At 40.7% G+C, this 12066-nt stretch overlaps 1 protein-coding gene across 1 annotated transcript; it reads right to left on the reverse strand.

Annotated features, from left to right (window-relative positions):
- Window positions 1-26: 26 nt before the first annotated feature.
- LOC122657690 (glutamyl-tRNA reductase-binding protein, chloroplastic-like) lies at window positions 27-5282 on the reverse strand. Its single transcript, XM_043852477.1, has 5 exons — window positions 4866-5282; window positions 4637-4717; window positions 3728-3832; window positions 3366-3512; window positions 27-439 (listed from the first exon to the last, which is right to left on the reverse strand). Exons 1-5 carry the CDS (start codon window positions 5280-5282, stop codon window positions 197-199), a joined length of 993 nt encoding a protein of 330 aa, XP_043708412.1. The 3' UTR covers window positions 27-196.
- Window positions 5283-12066: the final 6784 nt, after the last annotated feature.

Consider the following 12066-nt stretch of genomic DNA (forward strand, 5'->3'; position numbering starts at 1 on the left):
TGTTACCCGATCATGTGACTGTTTGAAAGCTCAATCAATTAAAGCCTCTTTAGCATTGTGAAGCTACTGATGTTTGATTACACTTTTGCTTTTATAACACACAAGTATTGATAATAACAAGAATACACTGATTCACAGTGTTTGTTCCAAAACAACCTCTACACAATATGAAAAGCTGCCAAGAAAATCACTATGATTAATCGTGTCTGCTGCAGCTAATCTGTTTCAAATGCTTCACCTTCTCAAACATTGGAGCAGAGTAGTTCTTCTCTATTTCCCATGCAAATTGGGACATACAATTGAATGAAGATTTTGTGCTCTTCTCATCTGTAACTTCTCTAGGGAAAGGAACCCGGACCTCAAAAGTGTCTCCCTCAGGTGACAGCAAATGCACATCGAAACCTAACCGGTCAACCCATATCAACTTTGCCTCTTTCACCTGCCATACCAGAAAATGTTTCACAACAATTTTAGAGGACAGAACAGCAAAAAATTGGTAAAACCTCCATGTCTCTATTAAAAAAAGTGGACCAATTTCTTCCAATGAAACAATGTAAACTTATTACTGCATAGCATGTCATGTCCCTCTCTGGCTTTATGGCTACAATATGGTTGAGGGATTATGGAAACTACTGAGAAAGGTCAGGATGGAGAAGGGGAAGGAGACACACGAGGTAGAACCTTTGGACTTTTAAGGTGTTCCATAAGTAAAGGGAATTAAGTATGTCTGGGGAAATACAGGAATAAGGATTGGAAGAGGGTGGCACATAGAAGGAATGTCAGTTTAGATAGAGTGTCACAAGGTGTGTTTGAGTGAAAATGAAACTCTTCATGATAAGGTCATGATAAGGTTGGGGGGGGGGGGGGGAGGGAATGAAGATCCAGTTGCTCAGATGAATCAGGCTCAAACAAGGGTGGGATGTTGTTTACACCACTTGTAGGAGATTTTGATCTTCTAAAATTGTTTGGGAATATAGCAATTGCAACATTAATCTTTACTTCTAGGTCGAATTCCTTACAACCATTTGATGGTGTGGATGAGTCCCTCTGTTCTACTTCTCCCACTTAGAAATTTGAGCTTGTATGTTGGTGATCACATTAAAAGAATTAGAGTAACTAAAACCCTATTCCCAAGACAATAGACCTATGATGAAGAGAGTGAAAAAATGGTTAACTGTCTTTCAATTCATTGCAAGTCAGTTCTAGGTCTAGTAGGTACTTAATCTGCTTTCAGCATCATTAAGTCTTTGCCTTTTAATGGTGGAGATGAATGAACAGTTGATTATCCAATCCCTCATGAGGTCAACGGATACTCTAGAATGGAAATATTGGGGTCTTAAGTTTGAAAGAAGAATTTGGTATTCAATGCACGATGGGATCCCACTGAAAACTCCGGGATATTCTTTTAGATCTCGAGGTGCACAACCGTAACGCATATTGGGCTGTGGAACTTCACAGAAAAAAAAAACTGGGATGTGTCAAATTAATTTGGCGCATTAAGCACGGATAAAGAGAATTTTTCAACCTAACGATATATCCAATACCAAAAAGCCTTGTCTCTCATTAAATTACTACTATTGGCATGTTAGGTTCCTTAGGCTACGTTTGATAACGGTCTCAAGAACGTTCTATCGTTTGACCGTGATCTGCACAGCTAACTAGTACCTATTTACTTCCTTAATGTCTTTTCTTGTATCTTGAACTTGGAGCTTTTATGATCGAACGGATTCAAGGGTCCCTGTTGATAAGGGCCTATTTCCCTACAAGTAACCATCAAGAATCATATCTACATGCCTATATGGTAATTGAAATAGACTCTCAAACCAAGCTCATAGCTTAAAACAAGAAGTTCAGGGGCCTATGCAGCACAGCAACTCCTATTAACTCTCACTTTGTAGGCTAATCAGCAAAGAAACTCTGAAACTTGCAAACAAAGAAAAATCAACAATACCCATTGGCTCAACAGCAATGGTTCCAAGAGTTCCAGATTTACCCAATCCCACTCAGGATCAGGATTGGTAATCCAGTCCTGTCAAAATCTTTAATGGTTCGTCTTTTTTATCAAACATCCTATTTCACAGGTATCAGATCAGTTGCCTGCCAGAGGATCAGGAAATGTATACCAGTCTCAACCCAAATCTGCTCAGAGCAATTCAAACCCTGATCCCAATCCTAGGAACCATGCTCTACAGCAAGGCTGGTCACATGAAATGAACAATGGTTGAGGGATTATGAAAACTACTGAGAAAGGTCAGGTGGAGAAGGGGAAGGAAACGCGTAAGAGCTAGAACCTTTTGGATTCTAAGGTGTTCCATAAGTAAATGGAATGATGAATGTCTGGGAAATACAGGAACAAGGATTACTTCACCAGTTGTTTGGGTTCGAGAATAGTGGCTAATTGAAGAGGGTGGCACATAGAAAGAATGTAAGGTTGAATAGTGTCTCAACAAGGTGTGTTTCAGTGAAAATAAAAATCTTCATAATAATGGGGGGAAATGCAGATTCAGTGGTTCAGATGAATCAAGCTCAAACAAAAAAGTGGAAGGTTGTTTTCACCACTTGTAGGAGATTTTGATGTTCTCAAATCGTTTGAGAATATGGAAATTGAAACATTGTTCTTTTACTTTTAGGTCAAGCTGTTTACAACCATTTGAAATCAACTCTTAAACCAAGCCAATACCTCAAAACAAGAAGTTCAGGGGCCCATGCAGCACAGCAGCTCCTATTCACTCTCACTTTGTAGGCTAATCAGGAAAGGAACTCCGAAACTTGCAAACAGAGAAATCTACAATAACAGTTGGCTCAACTGAACCGATTGCAAGAGTTCCAGATTAGCCAATCCCTCTCAGGTCAGGATTTGTAAGTACAGTCCTGTCAAAATCTCTAATGGTTAGTCTCTTTTGTCGAACATCCTATTTCACAGGCATCAGATCAGTTGCCTGCCAGAGGATCAGGGGATGTATACAAGTCTCAACCCAAATCTGATGATCAGAGGATCAGAGGATCATCACTACAGGATGATCCTTTCAATAATCTCAAAGGTATCCAAAATTTTGAAGAAAACTTCACCATGTTTATTCTGACCACCTAACAGAATGGAATAGAGTGATTGGTATGATGAAATGTTACAACTATTTCTTACTGTTCAGTCTTAGCCTAGGAAATCTCTGAGGTCAGAACTTAGAGTGGTTAGTCCTACCAAGTTGCATCATCCCTCATGTACAATGATGCCACTGGTAGTGTTCTTATTGTATATGGAATTGATTCCTTCAGTTTCATACCCATGAAGAAGTTCAAGGAAAGGCTAGGAAACCAAAAAAAAAAAATAAATCCATGCAAGCAATAAAATGGAACATGGTGCAAACCTGGAATTCCAAATCCACATAAAATTTGCAAAAGCGAAGGACATCTTCCACGTTTGTGTTGAATTCATTTACAATCTTTTCCGCAAAGTTTCTAAGTGGATCAGGGCTTGCATCTTTGTACTCCATTGAGGTCACCCATTCCCCAGCCTAAATTCCATGTCCAGAACAGCATTGTTGCACATTACGGCAGAGCAACAAACCAAGTTTCAAAGGTTAGCCACAGGAATGGACTCAAAACGATTGCAAAGCTTTTTTTGTTCTTTTTTTTTTTTTTTGATAGATAATGATTGCAAAGCATATTATTAGTATTAATACCATAAATCAACAAAAAAAAAAAAAAAAAAAAAAGAAGACCCACACACCTCCATGAAATTTTCCATCTGTAGGACCTGTTCAACAACAACCACACATATAAGATCATCATCCACTTCTTCTTCAAACCTATTTTTCCATATCGACTGGAGTTTCTGCAAGGATAACATAATGATTTATGAAGACCTTGAAGTAGATGCTAATAAAAAACGTTTTGTTCTATCAGCATAAAACAAGAGTAGGGATGATGCCCTAATTTTCTAACCTTACTTGTGCATAACACTAACAGTGGGAAAATAACAGATCACATGTTCAAATGATCATGGACAACACAACCACAACTTTCATGATTTGCCTCCTCTTTTGATGAAGTCTCAGATTATGGGCCTATGAGTTCTTCAGTATTAAGGATGAACTTTACGACTGTCGACTAGGGACTCGTACAAAATAATACACTGTTCTGATCAATAATTTATAGAATTAACACAATTGGGTCAATAGAAAAGGATAGCAATCAGTAAAATGTTCAAAACAAGAAGATATAGAGCCATTGGATTTGGAAAATATCCTACCATGATAAGACCACTTTAAAATCTTTGGAAAATGGGAAAGGATGGTTTGAAATAGATACACAATGAAGATGTGTGATAAGCAGAGAAACAGGATATAAACTACATAACAACCCCCACCCCCAACCCCCCTCCCAACCCAAAAAAAAACTCCTGAACCCATTAAACAATTTGCCTTTGAGGGTTGTAAGATAGCTCATAAAGGACCAAAACTCCTATTTAGATGAGACAACAATGAATCAAAACCAGTACTTCTTCTTAAGGCCAGAACATTTACATGCTGCAAATAATTCAGTCCAAGTTCCGGCAACTATACAGATAACGACCATATATAATGATAAAACGGTAGATATATCTCCAGAATCTGCAAAACTGGAGAATGGATTCTACCTTCAAAACCATCTTATCTTCGGGTTTGGTGAGGATGCCTTGAAGCGAACATTGTGAAGTCCGTGCACCGCACTGTTCTATCTGATTTAAAGCACACACAGGCCACAGAATTAAAAATAAGTGTCTTCTTCCGAATAGTTGCGATAATCCTAATTGATTAATTTCCTAACAAAAAAAATAAGACTTTTAAGTGTTTTCTAAGAAACTTTCTAAGAGAATTACGAATTACCCGGACATTAAGACAAGAGCTGCTGCCAATAGAAAATTTAGAATCTGCAGCATTCAAGCACAAGATAGGCATCCCTTCAGGGTCTACAGCAAAGTGAACACCAATGCACAAAGGCAAACCTTCTTGCATAAACGTACAAAGACTACCCACAGACGATAAATCCATTATCGTTCTGGAAATTTCCGCTGGAGAGGGTTTCTTTAGAAATTCCTTCTGGGTTGTTGATTCTGATACCACAGAAACTGAGCATCTCACAGGCTGAAATGAGAAGCGAATAACTAGGTTTTTCTTTGTCAGATTGCAGTGGGTTCTTTTTATAGGTTGGGTTGCAGGAAGAGAAGCTGAGAAAGAGATTGTTTTGGAGAAGCGAGAAGCGAGGAAGATGGATTGAGGAGTGAGAATTTGGGCGTGAGGCATTTTTTTCTTATTTGTGTGATGATGCAGGCAGGGAAAGACAAGAGTTGAATCAAGTTGAAGGGTGAGAGAAGGGAAAGAAAGCAGAGACCCACGAATTTTTATCGTATGCGGTTCCTTGACCAGTGCGGTTCCTAGTGCCTCTCACAAGAGGAGGGTGGGCTCCACCCGGGCAGAGTGTTCGGTCATGTGCCCCGGGTGGGTCTCACCCCCCTCTTGTGAGAGGCATTAGGGAACCGACCGGTCAAGGAACCATAGGCAATAACGATTCGAGACCCACGTGTCTTCTGCTGTTGTGTAGGAGCAGAAATTTGATAGATGGCTGAAAATATATATTATGACCCGGGGGAGGATGAAAGTTTGATCCTCTTATAGTTCCTGATGAACTTCAATACAAATTTTGGGTTGCACCTAGGGTTTTAGGCTGTTTGGTTGGTAAGAAATGGATAGAAAAGAAATGAAAATTTCAAATTTTTTTTTTAAATTTGAGGAGAGAGATAGATACATAAATATTGTATCGGTATCAGTATCGGGTCTCTGTCGATACTGATACGGATCGTAACACCCATTTTTTTACGGAATGAGTACAGTTGATAGAATCTTTTGAGTTCAGGTGAGGGGAGAGTTATTACCCAATACCTAGGGATGGGGTTTGTCATTCAGGCATCATCGAGGGGAGGGGGGAGTGATTAAAAAAAAAACAAGAGAGAAAAGAATCAATCTTACTCCCTTACCCACATCCTGCGCTCAAGGGAGTAGGGGGCATTTGATAGGAGCAAAAACACCTTACCAGTAATATGGCGACATGTGGAAAACCCCGTCAACGGATAAAGCCAATGACGACGATGACGTCATTAACTTACCGTGCAAATCATGGAAACCACAACCCATGCACAACATGGTCTCAAACTAACGGATAACTCTTATCCACAAAAGATGACCTAGGGAGAAGGAAAATAACTGTCCCACTCTGACACGACTTTGAAAGACTCCAAGTAGCAATGACCTAGGGAAGTACTACCGCCTCGGAGAACGCCCCCTCTATAAATAGCAAGTGGAGGACTCAGGTATGATCAACTCACTTTCTTCTCAGTTCCCTCTCTCTTTGACTGCTGCTTTGGACTGACTTGAACGTCGGAGATCTTCCCTCTGGAGACCTCTCTGAGCGATCTCTTACATTTCTTCCTCTTGCAGGATGCCACATCATCAGGATGCCGCATCAGTTGTGTTCCTATTGATTGCTATAAGTCATCTACAAGAAAATATGACAATAAGAAATTCCCAAATTAAGTATGCATTTTGTAATCCTTAAACTACTTTAGTTTGAGTTAATAGATTCATGTTTCCCAAAAAACAAGGTTAAGTATCCTATGCATTTTTATCTCCAAAAAAACGTTGACAAAATATTTCCTACAACTCGCAACTGAACTTTCCTTAAAGCTCGATCTGCCCTACCTGCATGTAACTCCTATGGAAGTATCTGATATATCTATCCAGAATGCTCGAATCAACTTGCAATTCACAGTTGTGGGTTAGGTAATGGATAGGGTGTGTATCTCAACTCTGAATCTATGTTCAATGTTCAACAATGTCAGTCATTCCAAATTTATTCGCGTGGAAGATATCCACCTCCTTGAGAATGCCTCGGATCGTTTCATCATCAAGTTTAGAAGCGCAAGGGAACTCGGATCTATGTTTATCAAAGATCCTCACTCTTTGGAACCAAGCTCACTAGCACATATTCAGGCGCATGCTCAACCAATCTATGGAAAAATGGGGCCATCTAATGCGACTGCTATCACGCTTTCGGGTTTTTCGGGTTTTCAAGGGACTACCATTGGAGGTCTTCGTCCTGTTCTACCTTTGAAAAGGCCTACCCAGATTGAGGAACATTATCCTCTTACTCTTCAGCTTTTTCTAAGTGGCGAAGGTGAACCTTCAAAGAAAGCAAAGACTGGGAAGATTTCTACTATGATCTTTGACTCTGAGGCTACGGTGAATGGCCGCAACAAAGTCACCCGGAGAGAAATGAATTTACTAGCTCTCAATTGTCGGGGGATTGGTCAACCCTTGACCAAGCGGGAAATCCGCTCCTTGGTTTTGAAATTTCGACCTTTGGTTTGTTTTCTTTCTGAAACTAAGAAGTTTGGTTCCCTATTACATAGATTTTGTCGATCCCTTTCTTTTCATCAATTTGTCTGTGCCCCAGCTGTTAATGGGGCCGGAGGGATTCTTTTGTTGCGGAGTAATTCTGTTCAAGTTGAGGTGATATGGTAGGCTGAGTGGTGTTTTCATGTCAACATTACCTTTCCTGATATTAATGAGACCTGGACTATGTCCTTTGTTTACATGAGTTGTGTGGAAAGCGTGAGGAAAACTCAGTTCGCTACTCTTGAAAATTTGGCTGCATTTGTGCAATACCCTTGGCTTGTGGTTAGGAGATTGGAACAATTATTTGAAGCCTCTGGATAAATTAGGGGGAAGACAAGTCACTAACTCTCAAATCTCGGTCTTCAATCAATTCACAAACACGGGTTGCTTAGTAGATTTGTCTCAAATGGGGCTTCTCATTTACATGGAATAATGGCCAGCAGGGAGACCAAAGGATTAAGGCTAAGCTCAATCGATTTCTATCAAGTGCTGATTGGTTTGCAAAGTATCTGATGGCTATGGTTAGATCGGAACTGGTTGCATCGTCTAACCATAGGGCTATTATACTTCAGATGGAGGAATAGAGACCTAAATCTATTCGCCCTTTCGGATTTGAAGCATTATCGCTGGAGGAGCCGGAATTCCTCAATGTGGTCTCCTCATTTTGGAATGCCTTCAACCTCAGGGGCTCTCCCTCATTCAAATGTTGTAGTAAACTCAAGGATCTTCAAGGCGTTTTGAGGGAAATACGGTGTGGGAAACATTTTCAACAATATTGAGGTAATGAAAGATTGTCTCTCTTCCATTTATCCCAATCCTCCACACATGAGAAATGATGATTGGTTCCAAAGTGAAAAAAATCTCATTGCTATTTTGAGGAGGTTGTGTCACCAGGAGGAAGTTTTGTAGCAACAGAAATCTAGGACAGACTGGATTGCTAAAGGGGATCGTAACACCAGATTTTTCCATTTGACCACTGTTAAGAGGAGAGCCAGAAATGTAATCAAATCCATTAATGCTAATGGGTTAGCCTTTACTGAGGAGACTGATATTGGAAGGGAGATTTTGAAGGTTTACAAGAATATCTATCTTACTCAAAATCCCTCTAATGGCGAAGACTACTTGGCCCCTATTAGGGACAGGGTTTCTCTATAGGATAATCTCTCTCTCACCAAGCCAGTTACTGATGAAGAAATTTTCAAAACAGTTATGTCCATGCCTTCCAACAAGTCTCCGGGCCCAGATGGGTTTTCAGGAATGTTCTATCACAAGTCTTGGGACGTGATGGGGGGAGATATTATTTATTGCATCAAGAGCTTCTTTCAGTTGGGATCTTTCTCTCTTCCAATGAATCATACCTATATCACCATGATCCCTAAGGTGGAGTATCCCTCCTCTATGAATGAGTACAAGCCAATTAGTCTTTGCAACTTCATTTACAAAGTCATCTAAAAAATTATGGTCAACACACTGCGTCCGATTCTAAATAAAATCATCTGCTTCAACCAAAATGGGTTTATTAAGGGGCGGCATATCCAAGATAATGTGCTCATTTGTCACGAGCTTCTTCATAAGATCAAGAAGACTAGAAGGGGTAAGAAGGGTTTCTTTTCAATCAAAATTAATATGCAGAAAGTTTATGATAGGTTCGAATGGAGCTTCCTCAAGAGCCCTCTTTTGCAATATGGTTTTGACACTAGTTGGGTACAAAGAATTATGTTTTGTGAGGAGAACACGCAATTGGGCATACTTCTGAATAGCTCCCCTCTCCCTTTCTTCCGCCCCTCAAGAGGCCTCAGACAAGGAGATCCTCTATCATCTTATCTCTTTGTTCTCTATGCGGAGGTGTTATCTACCAAGTTGGCAATAGCTCTTCGAGAAAACCAGATCTAAGACATTCAGATCAATAGGGGGGAGAAAGAATCTCCTATATGGTCTTTGCGGATGATTTAATTCTGTTTGGAGAAGCCTCGATGACAGAAGCGAGAGCGTTGAATGGGGTCTTAGAGGAGATTGCAAATTTTCTGGCCAATCCATTAATATCACCAAGACAAGGGCCCATTTTAGCTCGAATATAGATTCGGTTGTCAAAAGGCAATTGAGGGAATTCTTTCAAATTAGACGTTGTTCTTCCATCGACACCTATCTAGGGATTCCCTACGTTGGAGGGAAGATAGCCAAATCTCATTGCTCGGATCTGATCTCAAGGGTAAATAATAAACTACAATACTGGAAAGCATAGTTTCTAGTCCTACTGGTAAGGTGGTGTTGGTTCAGTCCACCCTCTCCGGTATGCCGTTGTATGTTATGTCATGCTTCAAGATTCCAGCTGCTATTCATAAGTCCTTGGATGCGTCGAGCAAGAGTTTCTTCTGGTCCAATGGAGTTACAAGGTCCATACCCACGGTGTCGTGGAGTACTATTTGTGAACCTAAGCATTTCGGGGGGCTCAATATTAAAGCTTCAGCTCTCATGAATCAAGCATTGCTAGCTAAGAAAGCCTGAAAGCTTCTTACCTCTCCTTCTTCTCTGTGGGGAAGGCTGATGAAAACAAGTACTTTTTGAACTGCAACTTTCTTGCGGCTAGTTGTCCAACCACTGCTTCTTGGGGATGGAAATCGGTTTGCTCGACGAGAGAGCTTCTTTGTAAGGGACTCTTTATCCAGCTAGGGAATGGTCGCTCTATTGACCCCTAGCTTGACTTTTGGATCCCTAATCATCCACCACTTGCAGCCCCGTTCCCTCTTTAATGAGATGCCCCTAAAACGGTGAGGGATCTCTTTGACTCGCATTCGAGCACTTGGAGGAGAGATATGATTTTCCACTTATGGCCTCCTGATGTGGCTTATAGGATTATCTCCATCCCGATCCCTATTTTCCAAGCTGAGGATAAGTATATTTGGGCTGCTACCTCGAGTGGGGAGTTTTCTGTCGCATCAGCTTATAGTTTGGCTTTGAAGGGTATTAGCTCTCCTCCTCAACAACCTTGGCTCAAAATTTGGCATCTTCCTACTACTCCAAAGGTTCAACATCTCATTTGGAAGATCCTCCACAATAAACTGCCTCTTCGAGACCTTCTCATTGCTAGGGGTTGAATCTCAGTCCGATATGCAACCTCGGTCAAAGTCAGTTACAATCAATGGAGCATTTGTTCATGGGATGCAGTCACTCGAACCAAGTATGGCACCAAGCTGGGCTGCTCCATTTGTTTACGAATCACTCATTTTCATTGGCAATTACCGATATGCTAAAGAGTCAGACCAATACTAACAGAGATAGCATTTTGAAGATAGCTCTCTGCTGCAACATCATTTGGAACCTATGGATCGGGTATTGGGACTGCACGTTCAGACAACATCCCTTCAACCAAAACGAAATTCTTCTAAGGGTAATTACTGGTGCTAAAGAAGTGGTTAACCAGTTTCATTATAAAAGCAGAAGAAGGATGACATTGGTTAGGTGGATTAAGCCCCATCTTCTATTCTGGAAGTTTGATGTTGATGGCGCAAGCAGAGGTAACTCAGGAAATGCGGACATAGGAGGGGTTTGCCGCAATGACAATTGCTCCTTCATTTGTGGTTTTTCAATGGGTATTGGATGGAACCACGCGCTAGTGGCTGAAGCTCTTGCGGCAAGGAGGGCCATGATGATGGCGATCACGATCAATGTCAAGAAAATTATTATTGAGAGCGATAATCTTCAACTTATAAATCTGCTCAAAAGGAATTCGGTCGCTATTCCGTGGAGGATTTCTTCCATTATGTCGAATTGTTTGTCTTTTTTGTCTTTTCCCCCTCTTTGAGAACATCCTGTTCTCCCATGTATTTCGTGAAGCTAATGTTGTTGCAGACTCTCTGGCTACCACTGCTGCGGACTCTCAGCAGTCTAATAGTTGGTTTTCTCACCCTCCCTCTATTTCGGCTTTGTTGTATGCTAATTCGGTGGGAACTTTGTTCTCCCGTTAATAAAGTCTGTTTACCAACAAAAAAAAAGGGAATGAAATTCATTCAATAGGAGACCCATATCTTGTCCATAGATATATATTGATAATGTGGGTCCCACGGCCCATTATGTGAGATGGCATAGGAAAGAATCCCCACTCTGGCATTATAGGGATCTTTTCCCCCCCAAAAAAATTTGTATTTTGTAACTAGATGTTGGGAAAAAGATCTCTACTTGGTGGTGCTTCCTACGCCCTCTCACAGGGCACCGTGAGATTACGCCTCTGTCCCCTGGGTAGATACCCAGACGTACTCACCCATTGGCCCAGAGCTTGTGTAGAGACCATGCGACCAAGTAAAGATCTCTTGCCCGATGTTATACAGTATTGGTTAATTATATATTTTCACACACCGCAAAACTATGTTATGATCTGGAACCATATTATGCTCTCTTCTCACTCTCAACCCCCAACCAGATTCATGTAAGTTCTTCACCTGCAGCCAATCCACTTGCGATTGCTCACAAAATTATTTGAATTATAGATCCCCTAGATATTGAAGTTCTAAACATTTGTCATTCAAAATTCTATCATTTTTTGTCAAAAGTTGCATAATGTAATTCAAGTTTTGGGGCTGATAAGAAATCAAAGGAAGTTATAATTATTATTGTAACCATGAAACATATTAGCCTACAC

The sequence above is a fragment of the Telopea speciosissima genome, chromosome 4, assembly GCF_018873765.1.
Source record: "Telopea speciosissima isolate NSW1024214 ecotype Mountain lineage chromosome 4, Tspe_v1, whole genome shotgun sequence".
In the NCBI taxonomy this organism is placed as follows: Eukaryota; Viridiplantae; Streptophyta; class Magnoliopsida; order Proteales; family Proteaceae; genus Telopea; species Telopea speciosissima.

Coding starts and splice junctions, on each gene's coding strand:
- LOC122657690 (XM_043852477.1), bottom strand. CDS start 5,282: ATGCCTCACGCCCAAATTCTCACTCCTCAATCCATCTTCCTCGCTTCT. Junction 3,513..3,727: donor AGATGGAAAATTTCATGGAG/GTGTGTGGGTCT, acceptor CATGGAATTTAG/GCTGGGGAATGGGTGACCTC. Junction 440..3,365: donor ATGTGGATTTGGAATTCCAG/GTTTGCACCATG, acceptor CTGGTATGGCAG/GTGAAAGAGGCAAAGTTGAT.